Source organism: Lepisosteus oculatus, chromosome 18 (assembly GCF_040954835.1).
Source record: "Lepisosteus oculatus isolate fLepOcu1 chromosome 18, fLepOcu1.hap2, whole genome shotgun sequence".
NCBI classification, from domain to species: Eukaryota; Metazoa; Chordata; class Actinopteri; order Semionotiformes; family Lepisosteidae; genus Lepisosteus; species Lepisosteus oculatus.
In genome coordinates this window covers 5,198,218-5,217,647 of record NC_090713.1, presented here as the reverse complement: position 1 = coordinate 5,217,647, position 19,430 = coordinate 5,198,218, and the positions used below count along the sequence as shown (strand labels likewise).

Below are 19,430 nucleotides of genomic sequence, written 5' to 3'. Positions count from 1 at the left end.
ATATAGTTTTAGTTCAACTATTGATGCTACTGTATCTGAACACACAAAACCAAGTACTGCTTTAATCAGACTCTCCACACTCCACTCCATTCAAGTTGGACTCAGCTGATTGTGTATCATCCTTTGCTCCTTATAAAGCTGCTCTCTATCTAGTCCTGCTGTCCTGGGAGTGTTCATGCTAAACTGCACATCTTGCTCTGTCACATCACACAGCACTAAGCCTGAGTTTTCAGCACTAAGTGGCTACAAGTGCTGCTGAACACAGGAAGACGATTTGCATAGAAGAGAAACTTTGCATTGGCAGCACATGCTTCAGTGCTCTGTGAGTGTTTATAGCTCTGTGAGTTTAACACTTCATGACTGAGACCTGCCCTTCGTGGAAACAGAATCCACAGCAACTATGACTTTCATCACCGTCTTCATCTGGACACTCCTCATCTGGGCTCAGGGTAGGAATTACTTTATATTTATATTAAAAGTCCAAAGGTTAGGAAGATTTCATCCTTTTTTTCACCTCATGTTTTGATTTTCATTCTCAGAATCCAGTGGGCAGGTTACTGTGACTCAGACTCCAGCAGTGAAATCTGCTGCGCCAGGACAGACAGTCACTGTGAGCTGTAAGACCAGTCCTGCGGTGTATGGTAACAATTGGTTAAACTGGTACCAGCAGAAAGCTGGAGAAGCTCCTAAACTCCTGATCTATGGAGCAGCTACCCGTCAGAGTGGGATCCCAGAGCATTTCAGTGGCAGTGGATCTGGGACTGACTTCACTCTGACCATCACAGGAGTCCAGGTTGAAGATGCAGCAGATTACTACTGTATGGGTCATCACAACCTCAACACTCATACAAAAACCTCTCTCAGCAGGACTGCACAGTGACTCCACTGCTACAGCTGGGACCTACTGCAGGTGCTGAGGGTGAAGGCAGAGACACAGAACACCACTTGTGAAGGAGCTCAACTGCACACAAACATATTTTAAATCTCACATAATTGTCTGGATTCAGTGTTTTAAATTTGTGTTTGTGCCAATTTGTGCCATTTCTTAGAAGTGTGATAGAAAGGGTTTTTGACCAATTTGCTGACAATTTACTGAATTCAGTTTACTGAGTTTTACTGAAAATGCAGAGATTATGTGCTAAAATAGGTTGTACATACACCAATAATAAATATATTGTTTTGTCTTTAGTTATGAATCAATTTTTCATACTGTATGTAGCACTGTAAATGTTATACACATCTTCATCTGTAAGAGGGCAGGGCCCAACAATATATTGTCTGACAGTGTCTTGCAAATTCTGCCTGCAAACTCTTTAAATTCCTGTTACTTCAGTGACTTATCTCTGGCCTGGATAGCAGAAATGGAACAGAGTGCTATTCGCTCTCCAAAGTTACCTTGCCAGTCTGGGTAGCTGCATGTATTGCTGTGTCTGTGTTGCCATTCTGTCCTGATAGTTAGAGAATGGAGAAGCACATTTTCAGATGTATCAGAATACCAGACTACCTGGTGACATCAGCTCTACAGCTCTTCCACATAATCTCAGCTCAATACTGCTGCCTCTCCTACGTTTCCTCTGCTCACTCATACTCCTCTCCTATGGTAACTCTGCTCAAACACAATCTTCTCCTACAGAAACTCTGTTCACACACACTCTTCTCCTACAGTAACTCTGCTCACTCACACTCTTAAGTCCTTGTCTGTTCAGTGCTTAAACACAAATCAGCACAGTTTCCCTTGCAGGATTTGTGAAGTACTTTACTGAGTACATCGTAGGGGAGCTGGAGAGTATATTGGCAAGATAAACCCTGGACAGGACAAAAATCCATCACATGGCAGAAACATAGAGATGCGTCCAAGTTAATCTCAGCGTGGGTAAACCTTTTGAATTGTGTATGATAAATAGTAATATAGAAATCATGTGAATAATAATAAACACCAGCATCCAGGAATGAAAAATATATTTTATTCTGAGGAGAATTTATGGTGTGTACATTTAATCTGCCAGCACCACTAATCAGATTAATCTTCAAAACCAAACTGCACACTTTTTCAAACAGTCAAGCCAGCAGGACAGATGAAACTTGTTTTCAGCAGAGCTCACTTCAACACTGAAACAAGTCCCAAAAACAAAAGGACAGAAGATGCAAAGTCATTTTTTACAGCTCAATTTCACATGAAAACTCTGAAAACTAGAAAACCTCAGAAACAATATTTTCCAAATGGTGCTTCTCCCCAGTTGAATAGGTTTTCTATAAAATGCCAATGGTAGTTAAATTTCCCTCCTAAAACATTTGAAATTGCACCTATGTGTAAACAATCTTCAGGTGTTGGAAAAATATTAAGACTGTGGCTACGCTTTGCAAGTTTCTGATTGAAATTAATTCTGCAGTCCATGAAAATATCTGGGGATATCTGAACTATCGCTGCACCTGCTTGTGCTCTACTTTCTTACCACCAACTATGACTGCTTGGGTTTGACCTCGGTCTGCCAGTCATTTTATTAGCGCAAGATTATGAGAGTCAGGTTGACTTTATTTCTGACTCTCCGCTAAAATAACAGTTTAACGTACTTCCGGTTAATAATCTGAGAAGCAGTGTAATTCAGCAGTGTAGAGGACCTGTCTACCTGCTGATCGAGTGCTTCTGCACTTTACTGCAGCATATTTTTGTGAGACTGGATTTGCATGTTAAACTGCAATGAAAACAAAACACACGAATAGACTTGATACTGCACCTGCTATGAGGATCCAGCTCTCCAGCAAGGTTCCTTATATTATCCCCTTGCAGGGGATTATACTTTTGGACACTGTCAAAGTATATTTAAATTCATCCAGAAACCAATTCACCTACCAGAAACCAATTAACCTAGCAGCTTATCTTTGGACAGTAGTTGGAAACAGGAGAACCCGTTTCCCCTGAAACAGAGGAAACCCACGCAAACACATGAGAAAATCTAAACTCCATGCAGACAGCACCCGAGGAATTGAACCCAGAGCCCCAGTACCGTGAGGCAGTTAACAATTGTGCCATCCACTCATGGACTTGACAAAATATGAATTACCTATGACTGAGAATGACAAATGGTCAAATTTCTGAATAGGTGCCAATTATAGACAGATACAGTATCGCTGCTGCTGCACAATTATTATTGGTGCAATATAGTTAGTGTGCACTATTAAATATATCAAATATATCACTTATAACTCAGAAATGTAATTAGTACCTTTACCACTGTTATACAGGGGCAGTTCAAGTGTTCAGCACTAATACATTAGTAAAACTTACTCACAAAGAAGATTAAAGCAACGAGCTGATGAAGTATCAAGTTAATATTCATAAGTCCGCCGTAATTTTTCATATAAAGTGTTACTGATGTTCTGTTTAAAACATCCTGACCAGACCCATGACCCGCTCTCTTGCTTTCCTGCCCTTGAACAGATGCAGCTCTCCGATACCCCTGCAGTGTGACCTCCCTCCACCAGCCCACTCTCCCCCACACTAGGCAAATCAGCCCGGTTGCACTCAGCTCAGACTGTCCCCGGAGTATTTTTGCCTATGAAATCTCAAGATGTGGCGAGAAACTGAACCTGCTGCTGAGAGGGGAGATCAACTCCTTTTTGGAGAAACTGGGGAAAGCCATGGATTTCCCCAAACTCAGAGACTCAGACTGGCTCTGCGACTTTTCATTTGCTGTGGACATTTTCGCTCACTTGAATAACGTAAAACTGCAAGGAAAAGGTGTCTTTGTTCCAGAACTGTACTTGAATGTGAATGCATTCAGAGCTAAGCTCACCTTGTTCTCAAAACATATGATCAGCCGCTCGTTCACACATTTCCCCACTCTTGGGATACTAGACGTGTCACACGCTGAAGCACTAAGGTATAACAAGTACCTCAAAGACTTGCATGGAGAATTTTCCCGTCGATTTGCTGACTTTTATAAAATTGAGACGTCTCTAACTTTGGTGTCATGTCCTCTGACTTTCAACTATGAGACGGCAGCACAAGAATTGCAACTGGAACTTATCGATCTGCAGTGTGACATAACTCTGAAGGAAAAGTTTCATTCTGTAAAGCTGGATGAATTCTATGCATCACTGAATGAGGCCAAGTTTCCCCATATTCGACAAGCAGCACAAAAGATACTGGTGTTTTTCAGGTCTACGTACGCGTGTGAGCAAACATTCAGCTTGATGAACATCAACAAATCACATCACAGATCACGGCTTAGTGACCACCACTTGAGAAGTGTATTACGGATTGCCACAACACAGCTATCAATGGATTTTGATGCTCTCGCAAAAAGAGGTTCAGGTTCAAGTTCAAGTTTATCGTCATTATACTCATATACAGGTACTGTATATGGTATAATGAAATGCTATTTAGCTAGCTCTCAGATGGTAAGAAGTACAAAAAAAACAACAACAAAACAATTGTATAAGAAAAGAAAGACAGAGACAACAGGCAATGTGCAAAACAACAACAGGTAACAGGTAATATGCAAAACAACATCAGATGTGCAAAATCAAACATCAATAGAATGAAATAAAGGATAGAAAATTATGGGGAGTGAGCTTCTTGACACCTACGAGATAGAGGTAGATTTCAATGTGTGTTTGAGTTTTGGTAAGAGAGAAGGCACTGTGAGGTTCAGATCGTAGGTGAGAGAGGCTGGGAGTTTAATAGTTTGATAGAGATTAATAATATCTCTGAGTCTGGTAGTCTGGGCCCGAATGCTCCAGTACCGCTTTTCCAGATGGTAGAGGGTCATATAGTCTGTAGTTGGGGTATGTGGGGTCTTTGATGATGCTTAGAGCTTTCCTCAAGCACCGTCTTTCATAAATGTCCTGGATGGATGGAAGAGCAACCCCAGTGTTGGACTGGACAGTTTTCACCACCCGCTGTAGGGCTTTGCAGTCAGCAATACTACAGTTGCCACACCACACTGTGATGCAACTAATAAGCCTATGCTGGATTTTAAACTTCCATAGGGCATAGGCTATCTATAACAGCAGCCTGAAGTGGCCCGCTATACAGTTTCGAAATTTAAAGTTTTCCCACCCCTCTTCTAGTGTGAGTTTTATGAAGAACCACAACTTAATATTTTGCATTTTTCCACACAATGTCCAATGTAAATAATTTTCACTTCATGTTGCGGCATTACCTTGTCTTTGAAATGAATTAATCTCAAACAGTTATTGACCTTACCTAGTGTGTGCTGTACTCTTGGGGTGCAGACTGCCTGACAGAAGCATCCCAAAATTAAAAGGGTGTTTTAGACAGTGAACTACATCTTTATGTTTGTTTCTATAGACAACTCTAGTCTTGTCTCTAACTCACTAAGTGAATGCTTTTTCTCATGACTGTCCAAAAGATGACATAGAGTACATTATTCCTTATCCTTATAGCTACCTGGTGGCATAGTTTGGCTACACTTGTGCTCTGAGTACTGATTCCTCACTCTTATACAGTTATTTTTACAGTTATACAGTTAAGTACTTTGTACTTTCTATATGCACAAGAGCTTCAAAAAGAAGGGTTTTGAAAATAAAACAAAACAAAGTCTCCTAAGTATTTTTATGAATCACAGAGACTGACATATTGTCAGTTCAATTCAATTGTTTTCTGACACTGAAATACAAACTGCTAATAAACAGTACTTCAGAGCACGTAATGGAGGTATAGTGGAGGTTTTAGTGTTATATCTTGAAAGGATTTGAACATGATGTTGAAAGGATATGAACAAAATGGTTTTCCTCATGTTTTGGATTGGAATTAAAGCCAGTGTTCATGTAGCTCATGTAGCTCTAAGAAGGGGTTGGGAATCTGGGATCTGGGAGAGTTAAAATAAGAAATACCTATAAACTTCTGCTTTTATCAGTTATGTTTACAGTTCATATGGAATAATTAGATCACTGTAAGGGGAATTTTCAGCTCATCTTCACACTTAAGTCTGATGAAAGCGTATGCTTCTACCTATTGTAAGGCCTCATACTAACTTCATGTCCAACCAACCAGTAAGAATATTTGAGGTAAATACACAACACCAGTGATACTTTCTCTTTAATTGAAAAAAACAAAAGGAGTCATATTTATTGAAGCTGGAGATAGAAGTGTAGCTCACAACAGTAGCGAAACGCTACTGCAAACTTAAATATCCGAAATATTCTGTAATGACTTTAAACTTCAACAAAAGAATCCAGCATGAAGCTCTTTAATCCAATACATTGTCATTCATGTTTTACTGGGAGAAGCTGGAACTTGTAAAGTGTAGGAAAGGGCCAGTAGGACTGCGCTAGGAGTCCAGAGTGTGGATCATGGTCCTTGTGGGTTTGCTGGCTTGGAAGTCTTCAAGGCCTGAAAACACAAACACTGCTGATTGGCTGAGAGATGCAGCCTCACAAGTGGGAGTTCGGCCCTTAGGAGACTGTGAGAGGAGGAGGTTAGTGAGATGATTGTCCAGGTTGAAAAGCAGAGGAGCTACTCAGGACAGTGAGGCCAGGGGTCACCCACTGTCAATGCCTCTCTGGAAGGGGTCATGGTGGCACTGAAACCTGATGTTGGAGAAGTGAGCTTCACTTACCCCTCAGTTGGGAACCTGGATACAAAGACAAAGAGAGAATAGAAAGAGGAGAAGGAGGGAGGTGGAAACTTTAGATCTGAGGGTCTGAATGTTTGAGGTTTTAATACAGACACAATTGAGAAAGAGGACTGACCCCTTCAACTGTCGGTTATCTAGAAGAACAGAAGACTGTTGTGCAAACAGAGAGCACACTCCCCATGAACATTAAAATAAGTTTTCAGTGTCTCTCCATCCCCATAGATAAAACACATGTCTTTCCTTCAACACTGTGAGGAATGTCTCATGGGAACACAAACATATAACAAGGTATTTTGCCAGATCTTAACTGTATTAAGAGTGTTAAAGTTAGTGCAGTTAGTCATTGTACTGCATCTGAACAAACTGAGCCAAATGCAGTTTTAACCAGATTCTCTGCACTCCACCCCATTCCAGCTTTGTTGGGTGGAATAAGAACACAGCTGATCAGCAGATCTGTGACAGTGTAGATTAAGCCGACTCAGGGACGCCAAATATGTAAGAAAAGTGGCTCTCTGAAGGCACCAGTTCTGTAGGGTTTGGGCATTTACTGAGACAATTATTAATTGTAGCAGTAAATCACAAAATTGATTCTTTTGATGGCTTTAGAGTCCAACCATGCGACATAACTCAAACAACGCACACACACAGGTACTAATACACGAGGATACATTTATTAATACATAGAATATGCATATAAACCTAACAGACCTTATCGAGAGGGTTATCAGAATACAAAAGATATATATTCAATCAGTTACAAAGAGTTACACATATCAAGAGGACATACGTTCAGTATATCATTCATTAAGACCGTTTCGTAAAGTGAACTTGGTTACAACTTCTACATTAGATACTCAAACAAGTACATAACTCTTAGGAACTAAATTGATATCAACTGGTTTGGATAACAATTGAATTCTCGAGCTGTAATGCATTGAAGTTGAATACTCATCCAATCTTTGGGGATTCAGATCTCCTGCGGGCACAAAGAAACAGTTGCAGGCTGTTGCTGTCCAATCCGCGCTCTCTGGCTCGGTGCCAGGCTGTGCTGTGCGGCTTGCGACGGTGCGCTGCTGATGCTCACTGACCGGCTAGTTAGTGTTGGCTTTAACTAGCAAAGTTTGTGCACAGGAGAAAAGATGATTGTGGGTCCCAGCAAGTCAGGAAGAGGACCGGTTCGTTCCTAATGAAGAGCTAGTTCTGAATAGTGATTCAGCTGTCCACAGTTCAGACCTGTTCACGAGGCCTGCTGCTGGTTACTCTCTGGCAACCTCCACTCTAGACTCTTAGAACAAAGGAAAGTTCTGGCACTCGGACACACTGGCCGTTCCGTGGTTGTCCGGGCTGAGTCTCAGGATGGTCAGGAGGCGCGCTGCGAGAATGTCCTGCCCTTGGGATTCTCCTTTGAATTCCCTTTAGAATTGTTGAATCTGAATCTGAATCTGAATCTCAATCTGAATCTGAATCTCAAAGGCTCTCTGTGTTGCCTGTTTTTACCTGGAGGAACTTCAGCTCATTGATTGGCTGAAAGTTCCATGGGCATCAGAGTCCCACGTGGGTTACTCGGCCCTACCAGTCCCTGATTGGTTGATCAAGGTGAGATATGAGTCACTTAGTCCTGACACTTAGTAATGCAGTCCAGATGTCCAACTCGCACTCCCTAGACAGATAGGCGCCAATGGAAAACCATTGATCATGATAGCCAGGCTTAGCTAAGTGCATCCCCCTTTGGGAGCTGTCCTTATCAAAAGAAAACATCTTGCATGAATGGTTTCTCCGTGGCTGCACCACAGAGATGAACAGAGAAATGGGGCCTCATTTGGGAAGCTCAGAAACACTTAATTCTGCCTTATTATTAAGCCTCGCCGCTACAACAGTGTAAACTTATATAAAATTTGGGTTGCATGACTGTTCTTAATATGTGCATTTGCATGCTTCAGTCTCTGTAAAATATGGTTTTAGTTCAACTAGTGATCCTGCTGTATCTGAACACACAAAGCCAAGAACTGCATTAACCAGACTCTCCACACTCCACTCCATTCAAGTTGGACTCAGCTGATTGTGTATCATCCTTTGCTCCTTTTAAACTGCTCTCTGTCAAGTCCTGCTGTCCTGGGAGTGTTCATGCTAAACTGCACATCTTGCTCTGTCACATCACACAGCACTAAGCCTGAGTTTCTAGCACTAACTGGCTACAAGTGCTGCTGAACACAGGAAGATGATTTGCATAGAAGCAAAACTTTGTATTGGCAGCACATGCTTGAGTGCTCTGGGAGTGTTTATAGCCTTGTGAGTTTAACACTTCATGACTGCGACCTGCCCTTCATGGAAACAGAATCCACAGCAACTATGACTTTCATCACCGTCTTCATCTGGACACTCCTCATCTGGGCTCAGGGTAGGAATTACTTTATATTTATATTAAAAGTCCAAATGTTAGGAAGATTTCAACATTTTTTTCACCTCATGTTTTGATTTTTCATTTTCAGAATCCAGTGGACAGGTTACTGTGACTCAGATCCAGTGGTGAAATCTACTGCTCCAGGACAGATAGTCGCTGTGAGCTGTAAGACCAGTCCTGCAGTGTATAATAACAACTACCTCAACTGGTACCAACAGAAAGCTGGAAAAGCTCCTAAACTCGTAATCTATGGAGCAACTACCCGTCAGACTGGGATCCCAGAGCGTTTCAGTGGCAGTGGATCTGGGACTGACTTCACTCTGACCATCACAGGAGTCCAGGCTGAAGATGCAGCAGATTATTACTGTCAGAGTGCTCACAGTGGTGGTGTGTTTACACAGTGTTACACACCCGTACAAAAACCTCCCTCAGCAAGACTGCACATGTGCTGAGGGTGAAGGCAAAGACACAGGACACAGCCTGTAAAGGAGCTCAACTGCACACAAACAGACTTTAAATCTCACATTATTGTTTGGATTCAGTGTTTTAAACTTGTGTTGCCATTTCTTAGAAGTGTGATAGAAAGGGTTTTTGACCAATTTACTGAACTCGATTTTCTGAATTTTACTGAAAATGCCAAGATAAGACATTAAAAGTTGCCTTTAGTAGCAGAATCCTATTTAAAAACCCAAAGTGCACACATTTCTAGGTCACCTACTCTGCACTTTGACAGTTTTGATATTTACAGTTGTTAAGCACAAACTGTAATACAGTATTTATTATTGTCACGACCACTAACCGGCCCAGACCAGCTCCTAAGAGGTCTAATCAGTTCCAGCAGCAGGGTGACAATTACAAACGCCTCCGCATGTGTTAATTTCTCATCAGACGCCTTACCATGCGGCAGGCTGCATTATTTAAGCCTCCCTTACCCGCATATCACTGCTCGGTATTGAGTTCACTTCGTGTTGCTCTACCTAGCGTTTCTTTCCCTTTTGCCTTACTGGATTTTCTGACTTCACCTTTTGCCTTCGGACTTCAGTTCTCATCTCGCCCCTTGGATTGTTTGCTACCTGTGACTATTTTCGGAATTGACCCTGCCGCTCTTGTTTCGACCACGGACCTATCTCTCGTTCTGGATTGTTCGCCACCAGTGCCTTTACCGGATCTTGACCTACCTTACGCCTTCGGACTATGGTTCAGCTCCTGGATTTGCTCTGTTCGCTTACTCACCTCCCAAGGTCTCCTGCATCTGCATCGGATCCTTTTCACCACAACCTAGCTGCGTTACAATTATGTCTTTATTTGCAATGTGACCTCATCTATTCAGATGCAGATGAGACAGTGTGACCCCTAATGCCCCAACCCCACTCCAGCAGGTTTTATTGGTCACGCTTAGGTCACCAGTTCCTAAAGACCTCAGTTTCATTCTGATCAGGTGATCATTAAACAGGTGATTATTGCTCTAAGTAATTTATAGATCATTTAAAAAACAATCTGCTTACTTTAAAAAAAAATATCTGACTATCTTATGCCATCTGGTCAGGTGACTAAGGACAACAGGTGTTTTCCCTCAGGCCTGTTGGGATTTAGTTCAGACAAGAGTCTTCATCTCCCAAAGAAATAGTTTTGATCAGCCTCAGTAAATTTGAAGAATTCAGACTAATACACTGACAAGTGTTGATACTTTGCCTTGACAAAATGGTTTGACTACACCAATATCTAATTTAATCGTATCTCTCTCAATTGTAATGAAGTCTTAGTGCTATTGAAAGTCACGTCAGTTCAGTCTGATGGCCTTTCCTCAACTACAGACTGACACTGATCTGCAGTCTGCGCTAGAGGGCGCTGTCTTGAAGCTTTTGGACAGACCTGAGTCTGCACAATGGCATCAATATGAACCTCTCAAAAGTTTAATTCATGTGTCAATGCTTTTCTTGATATTAAGATTTAAGTTTATTGTTTCAGATTTTATTAATGCTGCATCAACCAGACATTTTACAATTATAAATAGATATCACTCTTAGACCCTATTTATACTCAATCTGGAGTATTTTGTAAGTTATCATTACACAACAGGGATATTAGTAATAATGTTTCCACCAAAATAAAATGGTTTTCTGAGATTTAAATTTTTACAAACTCCAGTACAATCAAAAAACAGTCACTAGTCCATCCCCACTCCACCCTGAGGCCTAAACGCTGTGCCTGCTGGAATGTTCAAATCCAGGTGACCCAGGGCAAAGATGATCTTGCTGTTTCTAAATTCCTGACGGCACACTGAAGTAACAGAAATTCAACTATTTTCATGCGCAACTGCTCTCTGAATCCTAAGAGCAAATATAGACCAGGGTGAGAGAAATTGTTAGACTCTGTCTAGAGTCTAGAGTCGGTGGGATGTGAGTGTTTATTGGGGTTTTGTATAGATGTTTATAAGTGTCTATGATGTGTCTGTGGATTGTGAGGCGTGTCTGTGTTGTGGAATGTCTTTCTCCTCTTTTTTCATTGGTAGTAAAGAAATAAGTTGTACATACACCAATAATAAATATATTGTTTTGTCTTTAGTTATAAATCAGTTTTTCATACTGTATGCAGCACTGTAAATGGTACACACATCTTTATCCATAAGGGGGCAGTGCCCAACACCATATTGCCTGACAGTGTCTTGCAAACTCTGCCTTCAGACTCTTTAAATTCCTGTTACTTGAGTGACTCCTCTGTATTCCCTCTCCAAAGTTACCTTGCTAGTCTGGGTAGCTGCATGTATTGCTGTGTCTGTGTTGCCATTCTGTCCTGATAGTCAGAGAATGGAGAAGCTCATCTTCAGATGTATCAGAATACCAGACTGCCTGGTGACATCAGCTCTTCAGCTCTTCCACATAATCTCAGCTCAGTACTCCTGCCTCTCCTACAGTAACTCTGCTCACACACACTCTTCTGCTACAGTAAATCTGCTCATTCACACTCTCAATTCCTTGTGTGTTCAGTGCTTTAACACAAATCAGCACAGTTTCCCTTGTAGGATTTGTATGTTTTCCACACAATTCCATCCATGTACTTTACTCAGTACATTGCAGGGGAGCTGGAGACTTTATTGGCAAGATACACCACACCCCGGACAGGACAAAAGTCCATCACAAGGCACAAACACAGAGATGCACATTATGTGATCATTAATTTGAGCTCATCAGCAGCTCATGTGTCCAAGTGAATCTCAGCGTGGGTAAACCTTTTGATTAGTGTATGATAAATAGTAATATAGAAATCATGTGAATCATAATAAACACCAACATCCAGGAATAAAAAATATTTTTTTTTCTGGGGAGAGCTTATGCTGCGCACATTTTATCTGCCAGCACCACTAATCAGATTAATCTTCAAAACCAAACTGCACACTTTTTCAAACTGTCAAGCCAGCAGGACAGATGGAACTTGTTTTGAGCAGAGCTCACTTCAACACTGAAACAATTCCCAAAAACAAAAGGACAAAAGATACAAGTCATTTTTTACAGCTCTATTTCACATGTTCTCTATAGGAACAGGGTGTGTCTCTGAAAACTATAAAACATGCAGGCTTGCTCACAAAACTTCACAAACAATATTTTCCAAATGGTGCTTCTCCCCAGTTGAATAGGTTTTCTATAAAATGCCAATACTAGTGAAAGTTCCTTTCTAAAACATCTGAAATTGTACCTATGTGTAAACAGTATTCAGGTGTTTGAAAAGTATTTAGATTGTGGCTACGCTTTGTGAGTTTCTGATTGAAATTAATTCTGCAGTCCTTGAGAATATCTGGGGTTATCTGAACTATCGCTGCCCGTGCTTGAGCTCTACTTTCTTACCACCAACTACGACACTGCTTGGGTTTGACCTCCATCTGCCAGTCATTTTATTAGCTCAAGATTATGAGAGTCAGGTTGAAATAACAGTTTAACGTACTTCCGGTTAATAATGTGAGAAGCAGTGTAATTCAAGAGGACCTGTCTAAGGAGACACCTGCTGATCGAGTGTTTCTGCACTTTACTGCAACATATTTTTGTGAGACTGGATTTGCGTGTTAAACTGCAATGAAAACAAAACACATGAACAGACTTGATACTGCACCTGCTATGAGGATCCAGCTCTCCAGCAAGGTTGTTCATATTAAGCAATTTTGTGAGTAAACAATACAAAAACATGCATATTATATATAATTTATAATCCCCACAATTCCAAAGAATTGATTGTTTTTAAAAAGACAGACTCATGTTTTAGTCACAGAGCAAAATGGAGGGTTTTTCAGCACCAGGTGTTGAGGGCTGTATAGATGTTAAGTTAATCTGATGGGCCAGAAACACCTCTGTGTTGGTGTATCTTCATGCCTTATCCTACATACAGTATTTCCTTCACTGATCAAAGACCCCCTTAATACAGACACCGGACAATAAGCACACATTCATGGGTAACATGAGGGTTGCTGACAGGTTTGACTGGACCTGTGATTGAGAGGGGCTGGTTGAGAACAGAACAGTGCATCAGGACACCTGGCCCTCTGTGAAGAAGCCCCTTGGCATTAGGCTCTGCTCACATAACTGACTGTTGGGATGTTTCCAGTCCCCTGGGGAGAAGAGTAAAGAGCCACTTGCAGGGGATTATACAGTAGGACACTGTCAAAGTATATTTAAATTCAACCAGAAACCAATTTAGATAAGATAAGATAGCAGCTTATCTTTGGACAGTAGAAGGAAACAGGAGCACCCGTTTCCCCTGAAACAGAGGAAACCCACACAAACTCATGAGAAAATCTAAACTCCATGCAGACAGCACCCGAGGAATTGAACCCAGAGCCTCAGTACCGTGAGGCAGTTAATAATTGTGCAACCCACACATAGACTTGGCAAAATATGAATTACCTACTGTATGACTGAGAATGACAAATGGTCAAATTTCAGAATAGGTGCCAGTTATAGACAGATACAGTATCGCTGCTGCTGCACAATTATTATTGGTGCAATATAGTTAGTGTGCACTATTAAATATATCAAATATATCGAACACTTATAACTCAAAAATGTAATTAGTTCCTTAACCACTGTTATACAGGGGAAGTTCAATTGTACAGCACTAATACATTAGTAAAACTTACTCACAAAGAAGATTAAAGCAACGAGCTGATGAAGTATCAAGTTAATATTCATAAGTCCTCCGTAGTTTTTCATATAAAGTGTTACTGATGTTCTGTTTAAAACATCCTGACCAGACCCATGACCAGCTCTCTTGCTTTCCTGCCCATGAACAGATGCAGCTCTCCGACACCCCTGCAGTGTGACACCTCCCTCCAGCAGCTCACTCTCCCCCACGCTAGGCAAATCAGCCCAGATGCACTTAACTCAGACTGCCCCTGGAGTATTTTTGCCTTTGAAATCTCAAGATGTGGTGAGAAACTGAAGCTGCTGAGGAAAAATTAACATAGTCTTCACAGGCTTGACTGATGACAGCAGAGTCACTTTTACTGTTTTGTTGGAATATCACTCAGAAGGAAGAGCTACATCAGAATTATTTCTGTGCAACTCTTATCTCTCCTTGAGAGAGAGGTTCACAGTTCCTCTGGCATTTGAGGAGCCACAAGGAACAACAAATGCCCCATCAATCAAAGATGCAGGCATGCAGACTTACTTATTAGCAACAAATGAGCACATATACCCTGATGATAGATAGTATGGCTTACATGATCATAGAGTAAGTTAAGACATTTTGTTTTGCTATATATGAACACACGGAGATAAGTGCTGCTTTAACCAGCCTCTCCACACTCTGCTGTCTTGACTGGAATAAGGGCTCAGCTGATTGTGTCTCATCCTCTGCTCCTTATAAAGCTGCATTCTGTCTGGTCCTGGTGTCCTTGGAGTGTTGATGCTAAACTGCTCATGTTGCTCTGTCAGAACACACAGCACCAAGCCTGTGTTTCCAGTACTGACTGGCTACAAGTGCTGCTGAACCCAGGAAGACAATTTGCATACTGGAGACACTTTGCATTGGCAGCACATGCTTCAGTGCTCTGGGAAAGTTTATAGCCCTGTAGGTTTAACATTTCCAGACTGAGAGCTGCACTTCATGGCAACAGAACCCACAGCAACAATGACTTTCTTCACCATCTTTATCTGGATACTCCTCATCACTGTTCAGGGTATGAATGGGTTTGTAATTTTTTATAAATTTTAAAATATGTACATATCATGTAAATAAAAAATCAAGATTTATGTTAATTTAGTTAAAGAGAAAAACTATAAAAGCATCATAATGGATATCTTATTAATATATTCTGTTTTTACATGTCTATCATATAATGTATTACTGATTTACAGAATAAATTGGTATTTTCAATACTTTCCCATTTTCCCATTCATTTTCAGAATCCAGTGGACAGATTTCTGTGACCCAGACTCCTACAATATCTACTGCTCCAGGACAGACAGTCACTGTGAGCTGTAAGACCAGTCCAGCAGTGTATAATAACAACTACCTCCACTGGTACCAACAGAAAGCTGGAGAAGCTCCTAAGCTCCTGATCTATTATGCAACTACCTGTCAGACTGGGATCCCAGAACGTTTCAGTGGCAGTGGATCTGGGACTGACTTCACTCTGACCATCACAGGAGTCCAGGCTGAAGATGCAGCAGATTATTACTGTCAGGGTCAACACTACCCAAACAGTAAATGGGTGTTCACACAGTGTTACACACTCGTACAAAAACCTCTCTCAGCAGGACTGCACAGCAACTGCACTGCTGCAGCTGGGACCTACTGCAGGTGCTAAGGGTGAGGGCAGTGACACAGGACACAGCCTCTGGAGGAGCTCAGCTGAACACAAACACACTGAACTTCAATAATTAAACAAAGCATAAACTTCTTCTGACACTGAAGTAAAAGATGATGAAAACCAAATTATCTGCTATACTGTATCTCTAATGAATAAACCTTTACAGGTTAAAAATTAGAAGTAAACACTTTAGCTGTATCTTTTACGTATCACATTTCTTTCAATAATCACTTATCCAATTCAAGGTCATGGAGGCCCATAGCCTATTCTGGGATGGAACTGACAGAAAGTGGGATACACCAGGCCATTACAGGTTACACAGACACACAGACATACAGTACAGACACACTCACATCAGGGCTAATTTTCCCAGAAGCCAATTAACCTACCACATGAACACAAGGAGAACATACTGTACAAACTTTACACAGGTAGAACCCAAGGTCTGGAATGGAACCCAGGGCCCCAGCATTGTGAGGTAGTTGTCACAAACGTCATCCCTCCTCTAGAGGGCGCTCCTACCTTTTTCATTGTGTTCCCCAGCCTTATTTATCCCAGCTGTTTCCTGTTTCCCTATTTAAGCCTGGCATCTCCGTAGTTCTGGGCTCAGCTTTGGAAGATGGATGTCTGAAGGCCCGCCTTTCCACCGGGCTCAGGAGCAGTCTGAGAGCAAGGCCTTATCCCCAGACATCCTGAGCTACTGAGTCCGGGACTTGGAGCACCTTGTTCCATTATAGTTTTAACCTCTCGTGTTCCTGGTCCCAGTTCCCTGTTCCTGTTTTTAGTCGCCTTTATCTCAATTGGATCTCCCTGCACCTGGACCTTGCACTGCGCCCTGATTTCCCCCATTGGACTTCTTTTCCACCATGCACAGTCTTCACTGCCCCCTTGTCCGTCATCCCGTCCATTCCTCGCCGTGTCTTCCCTGATGTCCTTCTCCAGTCATTTCCGGATTGTACTGTCCTGCATAGGGTCTTTAATAACACACTTCACGGGAGTCAGAACTGGCCCCCATGACAGTAGGAGTGCTAACCTCTGCGCCGCTGTTCCTTCTAAATGTTCATATATTTATAAAAAAACTAAATTTTAGTATTTATCAGTTTCATGTGAATATGCTGTTAGTGGCAGGTTTGACCGGTGTGGAAAATACAGGAGTCAGGAGCTCACAGACACATTACAGGTGCTGCCATGAGTCCTGTTCCTGTCACTGAGCTAATTTAATCCCATCTGTTATACAGTCTCATAAGGAGCAATTCATGTAACAAATACAACAAAGTAACAATGCAAATATTTATTCTTTTTGATTTTAACTGACCATTAACTGTTGAGGATTTAAATAACACTTTCATTTAAGATTTTTAAGTTTACTAACTACACTGGAATTAATCCTTAACTGGACAGTGGGTCTCTTAAACAGAGACCAGCTGTTAAATATAACAGTAGAAAATCCCTAATGCACATATTAAATGGACTGTTAGTCCCACTGTAGCAATTAGCAAGTAGCCATTTTAGCAAGTAGCAATTTTATGGTGTTTCCTTCCTGACCCCAGTGACAGTTGGCTAGTGTAAAGATTTCCAGTCCTGTTTGGTACTGAGCTGAGCTTCTATGATTCTGTAGATCCTTCAGTCATGATCTCCTGCCCTGCATAATAATTTCATCAACACTCCTGCCTGACCCACAGCTCTGTGTGTAGAGAGTCAGAATGGCAGGAGAAGTGTTATAACAGTGACATTGCCATCAGTTTAGAGTGATTCTGTAATATTAATAATCTCCTTTTTTCATATTCTGATTCAAACTTCAGTAGGTCGCTTTCTCTTGCTTATGGACTGTGGAGATTGAAACATTTTTTTCAATTTTAATGTCTGTGACTAGTAAATCTCACTCTGTGTGCTGAGTTTTCCCTTCTGAGTGCTAACAGCTATTTGACACCCTATGTGTTGTCCCAGGTCTTGTAATTCTGTTTTCCCAAGGACACAGCTGCACAGTCCCTGTACATTTGTGTGCTGTGCTCCCAGTGTCCTGGTGTGACCAGTAACCTTCCCGGGCAAGACCATGTGCAGGAACCTCACTGAACCTCACAGATTCTTAATTCCTCACACTCACATGTCATGAGTTCTGGTGTATCTACTGTCCTCAATACTTGCTCCAAGAACTCCAACTTATTTTCTAAATACACAGTGGTTGTCTTCAAAAATGTCTTTATTTTGAAATTATTCTTCTAGTACAGCTCTGTAACACAACTGAGACAGATTGGGCTGTAGTTTCCTAGTTTAGTTCTCTCCGTCTTTCTGTGTTAATGTTGTTGATTTGTACAGTGCAAGGAGCTAAGGCAAGGGGGGGGGGAGGGTATTTCCATTCACTTTTTGAAAGTTCACATCTGTCACAAATTGCACATGCTTGCGGCATGCAAGCGCTCCCACATTTCAACGAGCTCTACTCTCCCTAAACGCCCATGCACCAATTAACTCATCACTACTTAAACCCTCACTTGTCTTCCTTTCCTCGTTCACGATTGAGGTTTCCTCCCTGAGTTCCGTACTTGTACGTTTCCAGCCCTTTCCTTAAGATATCTCCTCTCCCGGCATTTCGACTCTTCGCTCTCGTCCTCGACTATGACTTCGTCTCCCGTTTTGGTACTGTACATCGCCTCCTCGGAACCTTCCTGACTTTTGACCCCAAGCACTCATCCTCGACTACGACTTCGCCTCCTATTTTTGTACCTTGTGCTCTCGGAACCTTCCCGGCTTTTGACCAAGACAACGTTTTCGTCCCTCGATTTGACACTGAACCACAGTTACCAGAATAGCCACACACAGGGTCCTACTTTCTGTTGCCTAGTGCTACGTGAAAACATCTCAGAAGAAAAACATTTGCAGTTCAGAATCTGGAACAATGGGGAGAAACTCAGCTATTTTTGTAGTTGTACAGTATGTTATATACACACTTTGTGTGGTTTAGTTGTGTGTTATTTTTAATAAATACTTGTTTATCTTACTTTGTCTCCGAGTCATTCCTCGAATCCGGAGCTGTGCCAGAGAATGTACTGGCCTCGCTGAATGTAGCTGCTTTCCAGCTGTCCACCCAACTGATGGATGGTTACTCATCCAAATAACTCTCATAGAAAGCACACTGCTATTTAATTCAAAGAGTTTATTTGCATAGAAAGTGTGAAAAAATATTGCCAGAATGCAGATATACAGCATAAGGACTGCCACACTTGTGCACTAACCTTATGTTACAACACAGCTTCCTCCTACAATTCTATATCACTTACTGTACTGTGATAAGACCTACAGTAAACTCAGAAAGTTGTCTACAGAATTACATATAACAAATAACAAAAACTACTACTAGAAGGAGCCATAACAATATAACAACATAGTAATGCTGTGAATGCATGAAAAAACAGTGTATGCTCCACTATTTTTATTGCTTTTTTTCTAAAACATTGTTCATACTGTATGATTGATTTTTTTTAAATGTAGCCTTTTCGTCCTGCTACATTAAAATTGTGTTTCCAGAATGCATTTAATCAAGCGACTGCTGAGTGAGAGCTGACATTTTTTTGTCTTTAGATGTTGCTGACATTTACTGTACATTATCCCACGCTTAGAAATTGGAACATGT

At 41.4% G+C, this 19,430-nt stretch overlaps 1 gene segment (V, D, J or C); it reads left to right on the top strand.

Moving 5' to 3' along the window:
- Positions 1 to 341: 341 nt before the first annotated feature.
- Positions 342 to 11,567, top strand: LOC107076338 (Ig kappa chain V-III region VH-like). The segment is given in 4 exon segments: positions 342 to 449; positions 540 to 636; positions 5,883 to 5,904; positions 9,198 to 11,567. Coding segments are annotated over 4 exon segments (426 nt in total).
- Positions 11,568 to 19,430: the final 7,863 nt, after the last annotated feature.